Source organism: Ambystoma mexicanum, chromosome 7p (assembly GCF_040938575.1).
Source record: "Ambystoma mexicanum isolate Mex_15411 chromosome 7p, UKY_AmexF1_1, whole genome shotgun sequence".
In the NCBI taxonomy this organism is placed as follows: Eukaryota; Metazoa; Chordata; class Amphibia; order Caudata; family Ambystomatidae; genus Ambystoma; species Ambystoma mexicanum.
Genome location: NC_090939.1, coordinates 266,916,632 through 266,928,789, shown reverse-complemented (window position 1 = coordinate 266,928,789; position 12,158 = coordinate 266,916,632). Strand labels below are relative to the sequence as shown.

Sequence of the window (12,158 nt, the reverse complement as noted above, 5' to 3'; positions counted from 1 at the left end):
TGTCTGCCAGGGCCCCCACAGACTAAAGAATCTGGGGCAAATTTGTCAAACGGTTTCAAAGATATTAAGCATAGATAAAAAGCTGTTTTTAGACCAAACCCATTCATTTTCCCATAAAGGAAAAAAAACACCCTATGAACAGGCGCAGAGCAAAAACTTCTGGATCGAATTGTGCCAATTAAGAAACAAGTTGGGCCCAAGCAGTGCAGCTATTCCTTTTTAAATCCATTCAAAGGTTTCTTAAAACTTTGGTAGCGAAGTGGGTACCCTTGGGCCAAAAAAAAGTTTACATAACTCCCATGATGCATTACACACTGGGGCTTTTCAGAAAAACCATGACGCCATTTTTTTGCTCTTCTCAAGCCATTCCCGTGATTATATTTAGCGAAAGGGTAGTCTTGACATCAGGGGGGATGCCTAGAGTGTGAAACACGACCAAATGGAAAGTTTGACACTTTGGGGAGGGCTAGGGAAGCCTTCTCCAGTCGGATCATTTTCCTCTTACCATGGGAATCTCGTTCGATTTCTGCGGTACAGTGAAAAAAACAATATAAGGAGAGGGGTTGGTGCAGATTGAGTTCTGGGGGTGTGGCGAGACCCAAACAAGAGGGAGGGTGCAAATATAGAGTTACATGGGGCTTAAAATAGAAATTTAATTTCAAAGGAGATATTATCGTACCTTAGTAATGAAAGGAGGATGCACGATTGTCTTCATGGTAAAATAAAAGTAAATAAAAGGAGGGATAAACAAACAAAAGGGAATACTGGCCAGTGGGTCTTTGACTCTCACCCTGATGAGTGCAAAGTTGACAGTGGCCATGGCCAGTGTGCCACAGTATTTAACGCTAATTGATGCAAAGAGATCAGTTGCCACGGCCAAAGGCCATTAGCAGTGGGCCAAAGTCTTTTGACCTGATTGGTTAAAGTGGTGGACAATCTGAAGGCCATGGCCGGTCGGTCATTTTCTTTTACCCTAATTGGTGTAAAGTAGATAGTGGTCATGGCCTAATTGATGCCAATGGACAGGAGCCACCGTCTTTACCCTAATTGGGAAAAAGTGGACAGTGGCCGCAGCCGAAGGACATGGTCAGGGGGCTATGGTTATTTATTACTCTTTATGTCTACAGCTGCTATTGGGATCATCCATGACATAATAAATAACATCATGGAAGACATAAAGAAGGGGGGACTCTGAGTTGAGGTGGTTCTCCCTTCAGACATCTGCCGAATTTCATGGATTTTGTTGAGAGGTTTTTTGTGATAAATTTGTTCACCTTAACTGTGTCTAAACTAAGTTTTTTCCACTGAAAAGAAATAAATATATGACAAAAGTGAACTAGGAGTGCCATCGTAAGTATTCACGCTGTACCTACATTCAGTGCCAATTAGGAAATGTAGAGCAAGGGGAATCAATTTCTTTTAATATTGCACTATTATTACACCCTTGTTACATATTAATTTATTAATTCTGCAGTTTTGTTATTTCCTGATGTGTACATTTCACAGGAATTATTCTATAGCTACTTAATCTGGCATCTTTGGAAGCTTGTTACATATTACCTATCCATTAATATTTTGTTAGTGCACTTGCATTTGTATGTATTGTGACAAATCTGTGGATGTCGTCACTTCTTCCCTAGGGGGAGAGTTTTCCCATGGAGCTAGGGCGGTGCATCCACAGTACAATAGGCCCCCTGGGGTGGTGCACAGGGGGAGGATCACGTGGGAGAAGATCCCCCCCATAGGACTAGGGAGGACCAGAAGAGAACGCGGTTTCCTCAATCCTTTGAACCCCCCATCTTTTTCACCCTTTGTGGGACTCACCTTCATCCCATGCCTCTTTGTATTATTGTCAGACTACTTCTCCCATTTATGTCCAAAATACTGAAACAAGGAAGAAGGTGAACCAACCCTATGAAGATTACCATGTAGGTACTGGCATGAAGAAGATGAATGAAGAGGTGCAGATCTCCCAAAGAAATTATGGGATGAAGAATATGGAAATGGAAGACATGAAGAGCACTCCTCAGAACACTAGTAAGCAGTCTAGTGTTTCCTCAAATCCTATTTGCCAAAGCCAGTACAAAAGGGAAGAAGGACTCAGGAAGTGTGAGAGGAGCCCTCCCTGGGAACACTGTGAGGAAGGAGTAAAGCCAGTCCAGAGATGCCAGAAAAGGGAAAACCGGGACGCTTACCTAGAGGCAGTGGGGTACCTGGCAAACCCATGGAGGAAAGACTTGATCAGCAAAAGGAGAGAAAGCCACCCACCTGAGCAGGAAAGCTGGGGCTCACATTCTGCTCAACTCAGAAACAGCCACCCTCCGATGTGGAAACCTGGGAGATGCCGACCCAGCGAACAGGGAATCGTAGTAGGAGACGCTATGCACAAAGGCGAATGGGAGCCCAAACATAGTTCAGGGAGAAAGAGCTACATCACAGGCTGCCTGCACAAACACCTAGGCATCCCAAAGTCCGGCAAGTTGCCAGAAGCCAAAACGTTGCCAAGAAGGGAGCAAAGACTGCCAGAGAAACCGCTGAGAAAGAGAGTAACCCGAAGACTGGAGACATAGTGTCCAGCTGAAGGAAGATGAATTGACTGGCGGGACACCGCCAACCAAAGACAACGACCGAACGCTGCCAGAGCCTCGGAGCAAAGCATCGGTCCTCGGAAAACGTGAACCACAGAAACAGGTATGTTGGCAGACCAAGAGGTGCCAGAAGTCTGGGAGGAATCGGGGAACAACTGCAGAACAGAGAAAAAGAGGGTCTGAGACCCACACCCATACGAAAGCCAGAGAGTAAGAGGAAATGGGACCCTGAGAGGAACAGGGTAGAGAAAGAAACATGATTGACAGGAGAGGAAACCAAGCTATTGCAGCAGCACATTGCGAGTCTGGGACCTGCACCATATGAGAGCCAAGAATAAGAGGGTCTGCGACGCCGGGAGAAGCAGAGACAGTACATAAGAAAGCAAATGCTTGGTAGGAGAGTAAAGCAAGCTGTTGCAACCCCGCAGTGCGAGTCTGGGACCCACACTCACAGGAGAATCTGAGAATAAGTGGGTCTGGGACTCTGGAAGCAAAAAAAACAGATCAGTAGAAAAAATACATTTAGCAGGAGACTTCACCAAGCAGGTATAATAGAGACTCGTGAGTCTGGGACTCACAGCCATATGAAAAAATAAGAGTACAGTGAAGTTCTTTCAAAAAGATACAGGGTCTCAGACCCAAGGAGATAAGAAAAGGAAAAGAAACCACATTACTAAAGGAGAAGCTACTAAAAGTAGGACCAGCAGGAATCCAGGGGAACCCGTAATCATTGAAGTAATACATTTTCGAACAGTTCTTTTGTTGGTTTGATCTCCTGAGATATTGGGAACTTTTCTGTTGTCAAGAACTGTGATTACAATTTAGTTTGGAAAGAATACCCTTGCACATTATATTTAGGTTATTAGTCTTAGGGTTAGAAGTAAGCCACCGACTATTTATTTAAGATCCTGACATTTTCATGTGTTTTCTTTGAGGCAGGGAAACCCCTCTTAGCTTTAGGGACAGAGAGGCAGTTTTCCCAAACTTTTTTCTGGTTAATAAAAGTTTATAACCAAAACTATGCCACCTTTGTGTCCGAGCCTTACTTCTGCAGTCTTAGAGTATTGTAATACCAATACATTGATAAAAACATCACAACACGTGCCATGGTCACATTTAATAATGACATATTGTGCCTTCTTTTGAATTAATCATAAACCTTTATGAAGACAAACATTGGATAATTACTTTTTCATTTTTGTTTAGAAGGTAAGAGAGCACAATTGTAAAAGGAGCAGAAAACAATCCAGCGGCCTGGAGAACAGGTTGTCTGAGCTATGGAGTTCTTTCTGAGATGTAGAAAAAGGAATATTGCAACTTTGACATACTTTGCAAACAGTGTTCTTGGTTTTATGAGACATAATGACAATGTATTATTTTGCTTTATTGCATGCATGCTAATACTGCGTACAGGCATTTGTCCGCATACAGAGAAGTTGTGTAAGTTGTCGTGGCCGAAAGGCTAGCTCAAGGGAAACCGATGCTTGCGCTGTCAGTATATGAGTGTCACGGTGTAGGTCTTGTTGGACACAGCAAGGGCATTTGAGTAGGGAAGGTTTGGGAAGTGTGTGCCAATGTTTGAGACATTTTCCACGCTGTAAGACTTCAATGAAGAATTGCCATTGCACAGAGCTGTATCCAGGTAGGCAATAGCAAGCAATGCTTTGGTGTCCACCGACAATGCTGCATAGCTGCCCTTGGGGTTGCTGCCCAGGTCGTTGGAAATGACGAGGCTCTGCTGGGCAAAGAGAGCATCCGAGAGACTTTGCACCCGAAGTCTTCTCAGGCCCAGGATGGCCAGGTATGTGGTTGGGAGCGGGGTCGATTCGCATCGCGACAGCTTTAGGTCGTGAACGAGCGTGAAGTTGACCAGCAGACCCAGCGTCGAGGCGTCCTTGAACCACACAGTGAGGCCACTGGTGTAGCGGAACCTGGGCACCGCCTGCCTCACTGTGTGGAGCAATACGGTTTTGCAGCTGCACATGAGTTGGGCCAGATTGTAGTCACAATCAGGGATATCGGTGGAGCAGCTGCAGTTACGAATGTTGTTTTCGGCAGCAAAAATGAGAGTACTGTTCTGTTGCGCTCTAACAATGCTGCAAATATTGGAAAGGGCGAGGGAGGCGAGCAGAAGGATGTAGCAGCTGTGGATGAGTGCTGGCATCTTCGTCCCAGGCATCAAGTCAGACAATTGCACTGCTTTCCCCCCATGAAAGGGGCAATGGTCATCACCTTATGGGAAATGGGGAAGAAAATAAGAGAAATGTTATTATCAGAGAAACAAGCATAGGAAGAATGAAGTTCAAACAATGTAATTATGCACTGAATCAATAATTAATATACCATTTTCAAATGACTGGTTTATCGCCATTACTGTAAAGTGCAATTGGAATCTGAAGTGTTCATTCAAGAGGTTCCAGAAAAATGCACATTAAGGTCAGGTTTTTGATTATTCATGCATTCCTATTCCTCGTCATTCTCTTATTTCTAACCAATGTGATTAAGTACCACCATGCGCAGAAACTGGACATGGCTGGACACTGATGCGGCACTGAATGTATATGATGCGGCACTGAATGTATATGATGCGGCACTGAATGTATATTATGCGGCACTGAATGTATATGATGCGGCACTGAATGTATATTATGCGGCACTGAATGTATATGATGCGGCACTGAATGTATATTATGCGGCACTGAATGTATATGATGCGGCACTGAATGTATATGATGCGGCACTGAATGTATATTATGCGGCACTGAATGTATATGATGCGGCACTGAATGTATATTATGCGGCACTGAATGTATATGATGCGGCACTGAATGTATATGATGCGGCACTGAATGTATATTATGCGGCACTGAATGTATATGATGCGGCACTGAATGTATATTATGCGGCACTGAATGTATATGATGCGGCACTGAATGTATATTATGCGGCACTGAATGTATATGATGCGGCACTGAATGTATATTATGCGGCACTGAATGTATATTATGCGGCACTGAATGTATATGATGCGGCACTGAATGTATATGATGCGGCACTGAATGTATATGATGCGGCACTGAATGTATATTATGCATACACACGTGCATTTGTGGCCATGCAGTCTCTTCAAACGAAAGAGTGGAACGGACCCGGGTAAGGATAAGTGGCGCGAAGGGCCAGAGTTCAAATTCATGGAAATAGCTTCTAACTCATGATACAGGGGTCACTATGAAGGCCACCTCTACCTTCTCCCACATGTATTATAGCCATCCAATAAAACAGATATGCGTGGCAATGAAAACCCTCCGCGGGGGCTCTTCGTCCAATCCGTTACTATGACTGTATGCATGCGAGATTCCCGAACACCCAAACCCCGTATATATATATTTGTAGCCCCCCCTCAAAAAATACCATGAGGTTTTTTTTCTATAACATTTCCGCTGAAAAAATCCAGCGAGGGTTAATCCCGCGATGAAAGGACGTCATACCATTGGCAGCCTACCAGGTTCTGATGAGCAGAACGCTTTCAGGCCATACTACGAGCTTAGGTGTCATGCAGAATATAGCAGAATATAGCCATATTGATGTCCTACTACAGATTGAATATGTGTCAATAATAAGCCGAGTTGACAGATAGCCATGTTCACGGTTGTTAATTAAACACCTGCGTATAGGGCAATAATACTAGAATCGTGCAGATAAAGCATAAGTGAGCATTGAACCCCATAACCCTGTGGGGCCAAGGAAAGTTATCCTCATTGAGGAATGGAGTAAAATGAACTTATAATATCATGAAGGATGGAAAAAGGATGTCCTTCTTCGGAATCTATTTTAGAGGGAAACGAGATGTGAATATGTTGTGTACCAGAGCCATTACACCAACAGTCGCTCTGCTGATGCTCGTTTACTACTTTACCAAGTTTACCAATTACTACTCGTATAGGAGGATTATATTTCAAATTAGTTGCATATTGTGGTGAGTCAGAAGAAGGACACAAACTCTCAGATGGCATGATGTACGATATTTTATTAAAGAAACACTATAAGACCTACCTTTCCCTTTTGCTATGGGTGGTCCCTACCTATGCCATTAACTATGGTGCTCGTTTGCCAGGACACTCACGTCCTAAAGAAATAAGTCTGCGCTTCAAAAACTATCCTAACTGACCCTACCATACTACTTATGAAAAAATAACTTGAATCAGGAGAATGACTTTTGCTGAGGATACCTCTAGTACCAGTCTTTAATATCCAATCCGCAAATAGTCTCTCGTCACTTTTCTGATCAGTCTCTTAAGTTCCTCAATTGTGTTATTCTGCAGTTCTCCTTCCTCTGGACGCACACTCTTTAATGTCCTCATCCCAGTGAATGGGGCGTTCTGAATGAAAGGGACATGCTTCTTTTGCATAAAATAACGATATCCATTAGAGGTTCTTCATCCCAGTTCTGATAGTTTGTAGTTTCTGGCATTTCCATGTATGCCATAGTATGCATAGCTTGCGGGAGTTCCTCGTGGAAATGGGAGTCCCTATCCCCAAACAGAGGTGTCTCTCCTGGTCAGGTCCCACTGGCCTCCAACGCTAGCGAGGGTATTGCAGTGTGGGCTCACCTCCCTAGTCTCACAGGGGAGTCAGTGAATCCCCCTTGGGAAGAAGGGACACATTCACTTGATTCATCATAATATACATTTACAGATAATAGAAAATGTCCTTATCAATATTGGTTATTCAGAGGTCATGAGCAGGCATTGTATCCAAACGGCCGCCGTCAGTCGGAGCAGTAACATTTCATTGATCTGGAGGATCTTGTTTAACATATTCTCACAATGTGACTTTGCACACAAAAGAGCCCAGCAACAACTCCTGAACGCAGCCAGCACTGCTCCCAGTTTCCCACAGTCCTGCCTCCGTTCTAACCACCAATTGAGACCACTGGTATCAGATCACGTGACAGCGGCAGTCATCTTAAGGTGACTTTGCCCTGTCACATTGTTTAGTAGCTCCATATGGGCAATCTCCCAGCCTTCTTCCCTTAGCCTCTTGCCTTTGAGCCTTTGCTTTGCTGCGTCCTACTGTTTGTCTGGAAATACCCATTATTGCCTCTTCTCAGCCTCGCCCACACCATGCAATTCTCATGCTATCTCATTCTTTCCCTTCTACTTCTCTCTGCACTCTCCACTGCTCAGAACCATCCCAACTCTCTTCACATCCCTATCATCTTTTCTCCTTGATGTCAACTCTCTTCTCCCTCCACTACTCTCTCCACTACTCTCTCCATTCACAGAACCTACTCCAACCCGCAGCTTTCTTTACACGTCCTCTTCTGTCATGCCTGCGCCATAGGCACATCCATTTGCGCTCAATATGGACTATTTGTTTATCATTTATTTACAACAGACTCTTGGATCAATCTATATTTACTTTGGGGACTTTATTTCCCATTTGCGAGACTTTGGTGCTTTATTATTTTTTCCAACAAACTACGCATACCACAGTGCACTTGGCTATAAGCATCGATTCCTGGCTGTTCATATTGGTCATCAAAGGAACTACACCCCCCAGAAGCTCTAGGGATTGGCTCTGCTTCCACCAACTCAGGAACAGAGAGGGAGGTGGCCGATTGTCTGCAGGTGTGCTTAGCCAGGTGCAACCAATTAGCCTGCCTCTGTGCTGGGCTAGGCAGTATAAAAGGCTGCTGCCTGCAGTGGCTCAGCCTCTTGCATTGAGAGACCTTCCTCCACCTTTCGTGTCTTTCTACGGATCTTTGTATGCTGTTTACCATCACTCCTGCTTGGACCCTGCCTTGCAGCTTGCTTCACCCTGCTGCCTACAGCCCTAGCCTTCTGGGCTCCCTGCCTCAGTCCAGCTCCTCTGGGCTTCCTGCCTTGCAGCCTGTTACTCTTCGCTGCCTACAGCCATAGCCTTCCAGGCTCTCTTCCTCACAGCCCTGCTCCTCCGGGCTCTCCACATTGCAGCCGATCACGCTCTGCTGCCTTCCAGCCTCCGCCCTTGCCCTACCGGGCTTTCTACATTGCAGCTGATCACGCTCTGCTGCCTTCCAGCCTCCGCCCTTGCCCTGCCGGGCTCTCCACATTGCAGCCGATCACGCTCTGCTGCCTTCCAGCCTCCGCCATTGCCCTACCGGGCTTTCTACATTGCAGCTGATCACGCTCTGCTGCCTTCCAGCCTCCGCCCTTGCCCTGCCGGGCTCTCCACATTGCAGCCGATCACGCTCTGCTGCCTTCCAGCCTCTGCCCTTGCCCTACCGGGCTTTCTACATTGCAGCTGATCACGCTCTGCTGCTTTCCAGTCTCAGCCCTTGTTCTCTGGGCTCCCTGCTCTGCAGCGTGCCTCACTCCGGCTGCCTGCAGCCCTTGTCCTCTGGGCTTCCTACTTTGCAGCTGATCACGCTCCGCTGCTTACTACCTACCTTTTTCCGCTGGGTTCTCGGCCTAGCAGCCCTGTGCAATCTTCTACGGTCAGCGGCCCTGCCCCTCAGGGCTCACTCCTTGCTGCCCAGTCCTTCTGGGTTCCTTGCCGTGCAGCCTGCTTTACTCTGCTGCCCTAAGCCCTTTCCCTCTGGGCTCTCTACCTTACAGCCCTGCTCCTGTGGGCTTGCTCATTGCTTTCCTGCTCCTCTGAGCTCTCAACCTTGTTCCTTACTGTCCTCTGCTATCCTATCCTGTTACACGACTTTCCCTTCATTTCCTTCTGCTAGTTTGCTATCAACCTCCTTTTCCTGGATTTGTCTGTAAGTATGTTCTCTTGTCCTGTTTGTAGACCCTTTTGTACAGAGCTTGTCTGTTGGTTCCCATCAGTCAACCTCTGCCCCTTCCCTTGTCTCGTTTCTACATTACAGACACCCATAGCTGCTGTTCCAAGTCATGAGCAAACGGCGTGGGCCTCTGTTATAGCAAACTGTGCAGAAGGCTTGAGTATTTCCTAAGGTTCGTGGAATACTCTTTTCCTATATCTGCATACACCCTAAGAGGGAATTCATTCTGTACCTTTCCTTGTTACTCTTGCCTACTCTTCGTTCCCTTTCCTTTCTGCTGTGTGTGTGCTTCTCTGTTCACTTTATTTAGGCACAACCACCCAAACCCTTTTTGGGTGTCCTGTGCCACTCTTAATAGAGTGCCATCCCTGACATCTTCTCGCAAATACCCCAGCACCTCTCTATTTCTCAGATTCTAGATCGCTTCTACATCTCATTTGTTTTCTATTGCTCTTTGGAATGTGCAGTCTGTCTGTAATAAAACCCCAGACATCTTTCTTTCTCATTCTCCTTCTCTTGACCTCATTACCATTATCAAAACCATTTTCATCTTCCAAACATCCCATTTCTCCTACTTCCCTATCTCCTGCTAATTCTCCCTCTTTCAAATACACTATCTCCACAATCACTGCCCCCTACAACATATATATTATCTCTCTCTATCAGCTACCTGGTCATGTAGGTCAATTCTTCAATCACTTCTCCCACCTAATTGACTCTTTCCCTCAAAATCACCACATTGCTGTCATTGGTGACTTTAACATCCCCCCCTCTCTCTGCTGCTCTATCCACTGACTTCAACTCTGTTCTCCTTAATCACTCACTCTCTTCTGTCCACGCTCTGCCCAACCATCCAAATGGAAACTCCCTTTACCTTATTTGTATCTCCTCTCAACTCTACGCCTCTAATATCTCTGCCGCTCCTTCTCCCTCCGCTCAATATAGTCTTTGCCTCAATCTCCACTCCTGCTTTACCTTCACTCTCTGCATCTAATACTACTATTGCTAAGTGCAAGTTTCCATCCTCCAAACTCCCAGATTACCTCTCTGACCTACACCACTCTCTCTCCTCCTATCCTGAACTCACTTTTCCATCCACTGTAGAAGCCTCAAACAACTTTAAAACTGCTCCTTTCTCTTCTTGCTTCCCTCTTTCCACATTTGTTCCTAATTACACCTCTCATCTGCACCCTGAAAACAACATAGCAGAAAAAGTTTTACACTTGCCAAAGGTTCAGATCTCAAGTCCTACCTCACTGTTCTTCAAAACGACTCCAACGCGACTATCTCTTTCTCATTTCACCTTAATCCTCTCAACCTAGGCGCCTCAAACAATTGCTCCACTCAATTCTATCACCACCGGAACCCTTCTCCATCTCCTCCACTCTTTCCGCAAATTATCTTGCTCTCTACTTTGATTATAAAAGGTCTACCATTCACAGTACTCTCGCTACTTAACTTCTAGCCCCTCCTCCTGCTCACTTTCCTCCACCACTCCTACCCTCCTTCTTGTCTTACTCCTCATGTCTAACCCTTTCTGCACCCCCAATGAACCCTGCTGACCCTGCATATTGTGAAGCGCAAAGCTTCCAGTGTTGCTCCACATCTTATTTCCCTCTTCAACTCCTCACTTGATAATGCTACGTTTCCCTCATCCTATAAACCAGCTACTGTCAAAGAGCTTAAGAGACCTGGTCTCGATCCTAACTGTCCTGCCAACTTTTGTCCTTCTACCACACTATTCCAAAATCCCAGAGTGAGTAGCATTCAATCAGCTCACTGAGTTCCTTAATACGCACAATCTCAGGACCCTCTTCAATCTGGCTTCCGACCTCTGAATTCTACCGGACAGCTCTCCTCAATATCAGCAACTTCATCTCTTCCACACATCATGTGAACTGTTCATCTATTCTTATTCTTCTCAACCTCTCTGCTGCCTTTGATATGGTCAACCATTCTGATGTCCTCTCTACATTGGCTGTCCTTGGCATCTGAGATAAGGCCCTTGCTTGGTTTGCTGCATACCTTCCTCCTAGATAATGTTAGATGCCCTGGAAAAGCCTTACCTCCCCATTCACCCCCTTTCTGTTGGACTTCCCCAAGGGTCTGTTCTTGACCCACTTCTCTTCACTCTCTATACTTCAGCCCTTGGCGGCCTGATCTCCTCTTATGGCTTCTATCAATTATTTGCCGACGACACTCAGATCTTCTCCATTCCCTCCTTATCCGATGAGCTGTGGTCAAAAATGTCAAATGTTCTTTCCGCCATCAAATATTGGATGGCATCTCACTCGCTCATTCTCAACTCCACTAAGACTGATGTTCTCTATTTCCCAGCCAAACAAACTATCTCTTCTTCTCCCCATCTTCTTCTCTTCTCCCCTGACTACCTTACTTACTCTGCTTCCACTCATAACCTTGCTGTCATCTTTGGCCCTTCTCACAACTCCTTGCTTTTCATCTCCAAATCTGCCACTGCAGCCAGGCTCAACCTCCTCAATGTCAGTCATATCTGTCATCTTCTTCCTTTCAATACTGATAAACAGCAAATCTCTGCCCTATTCCTTTCTAAAACTGACTACTGTGATAGCTTCCTGCTTCCTCTATGGCCTTCCCAAGTATGCTTTTTTACCTCTGGACAAAGTCCTCTACTTCGCAGTCCACACACTTTTCAACCTTTCCCGCTTTATCTCTACCTCCACTGCCCGTTCCAAGATTGGCTGGCTATCATTGAAACAAAAAGCTACGTATACACTTCTTCTCATCATCTTCATACCTATCCATGGAATTTCCCC

The 12,158-nt window shown here is 45.5% G+C and overlaps 1 protein-coding gene across 4 annotated transcripts in view; it reads right to left on the bottom strand.

Moving 5' to 3' along the window:
* Positions 1 to 3,690: 3,690 nt before the first annotated feature.
* Positions 3,691 to 12,158, bottom strand: part of EPCIP (exosomal polycystin 1 interacting protein) — a 242,383-nt gene continuing 233,915 nt past the window's right edge. For all 4 annotated transcript variants that reach the window (XM_069636331.1, XM_069636332.1, XM_069636329.1 and 1 more), the window contains one exon: positions 3,691 to 4,820. In XM_069636331.1, coding sequence (XP_069492432.1) covers positions 4,081 to 4,767 — 687 coding nt within the window. In that variant the 5' untranslated portion in view covers positions 4,768 to 4,820 and the 3' untranslated portion in view covers positions 3,691 to 4,080. The remainder of the gene's footprint in view (positions 4,821 to 12,158) is intronic.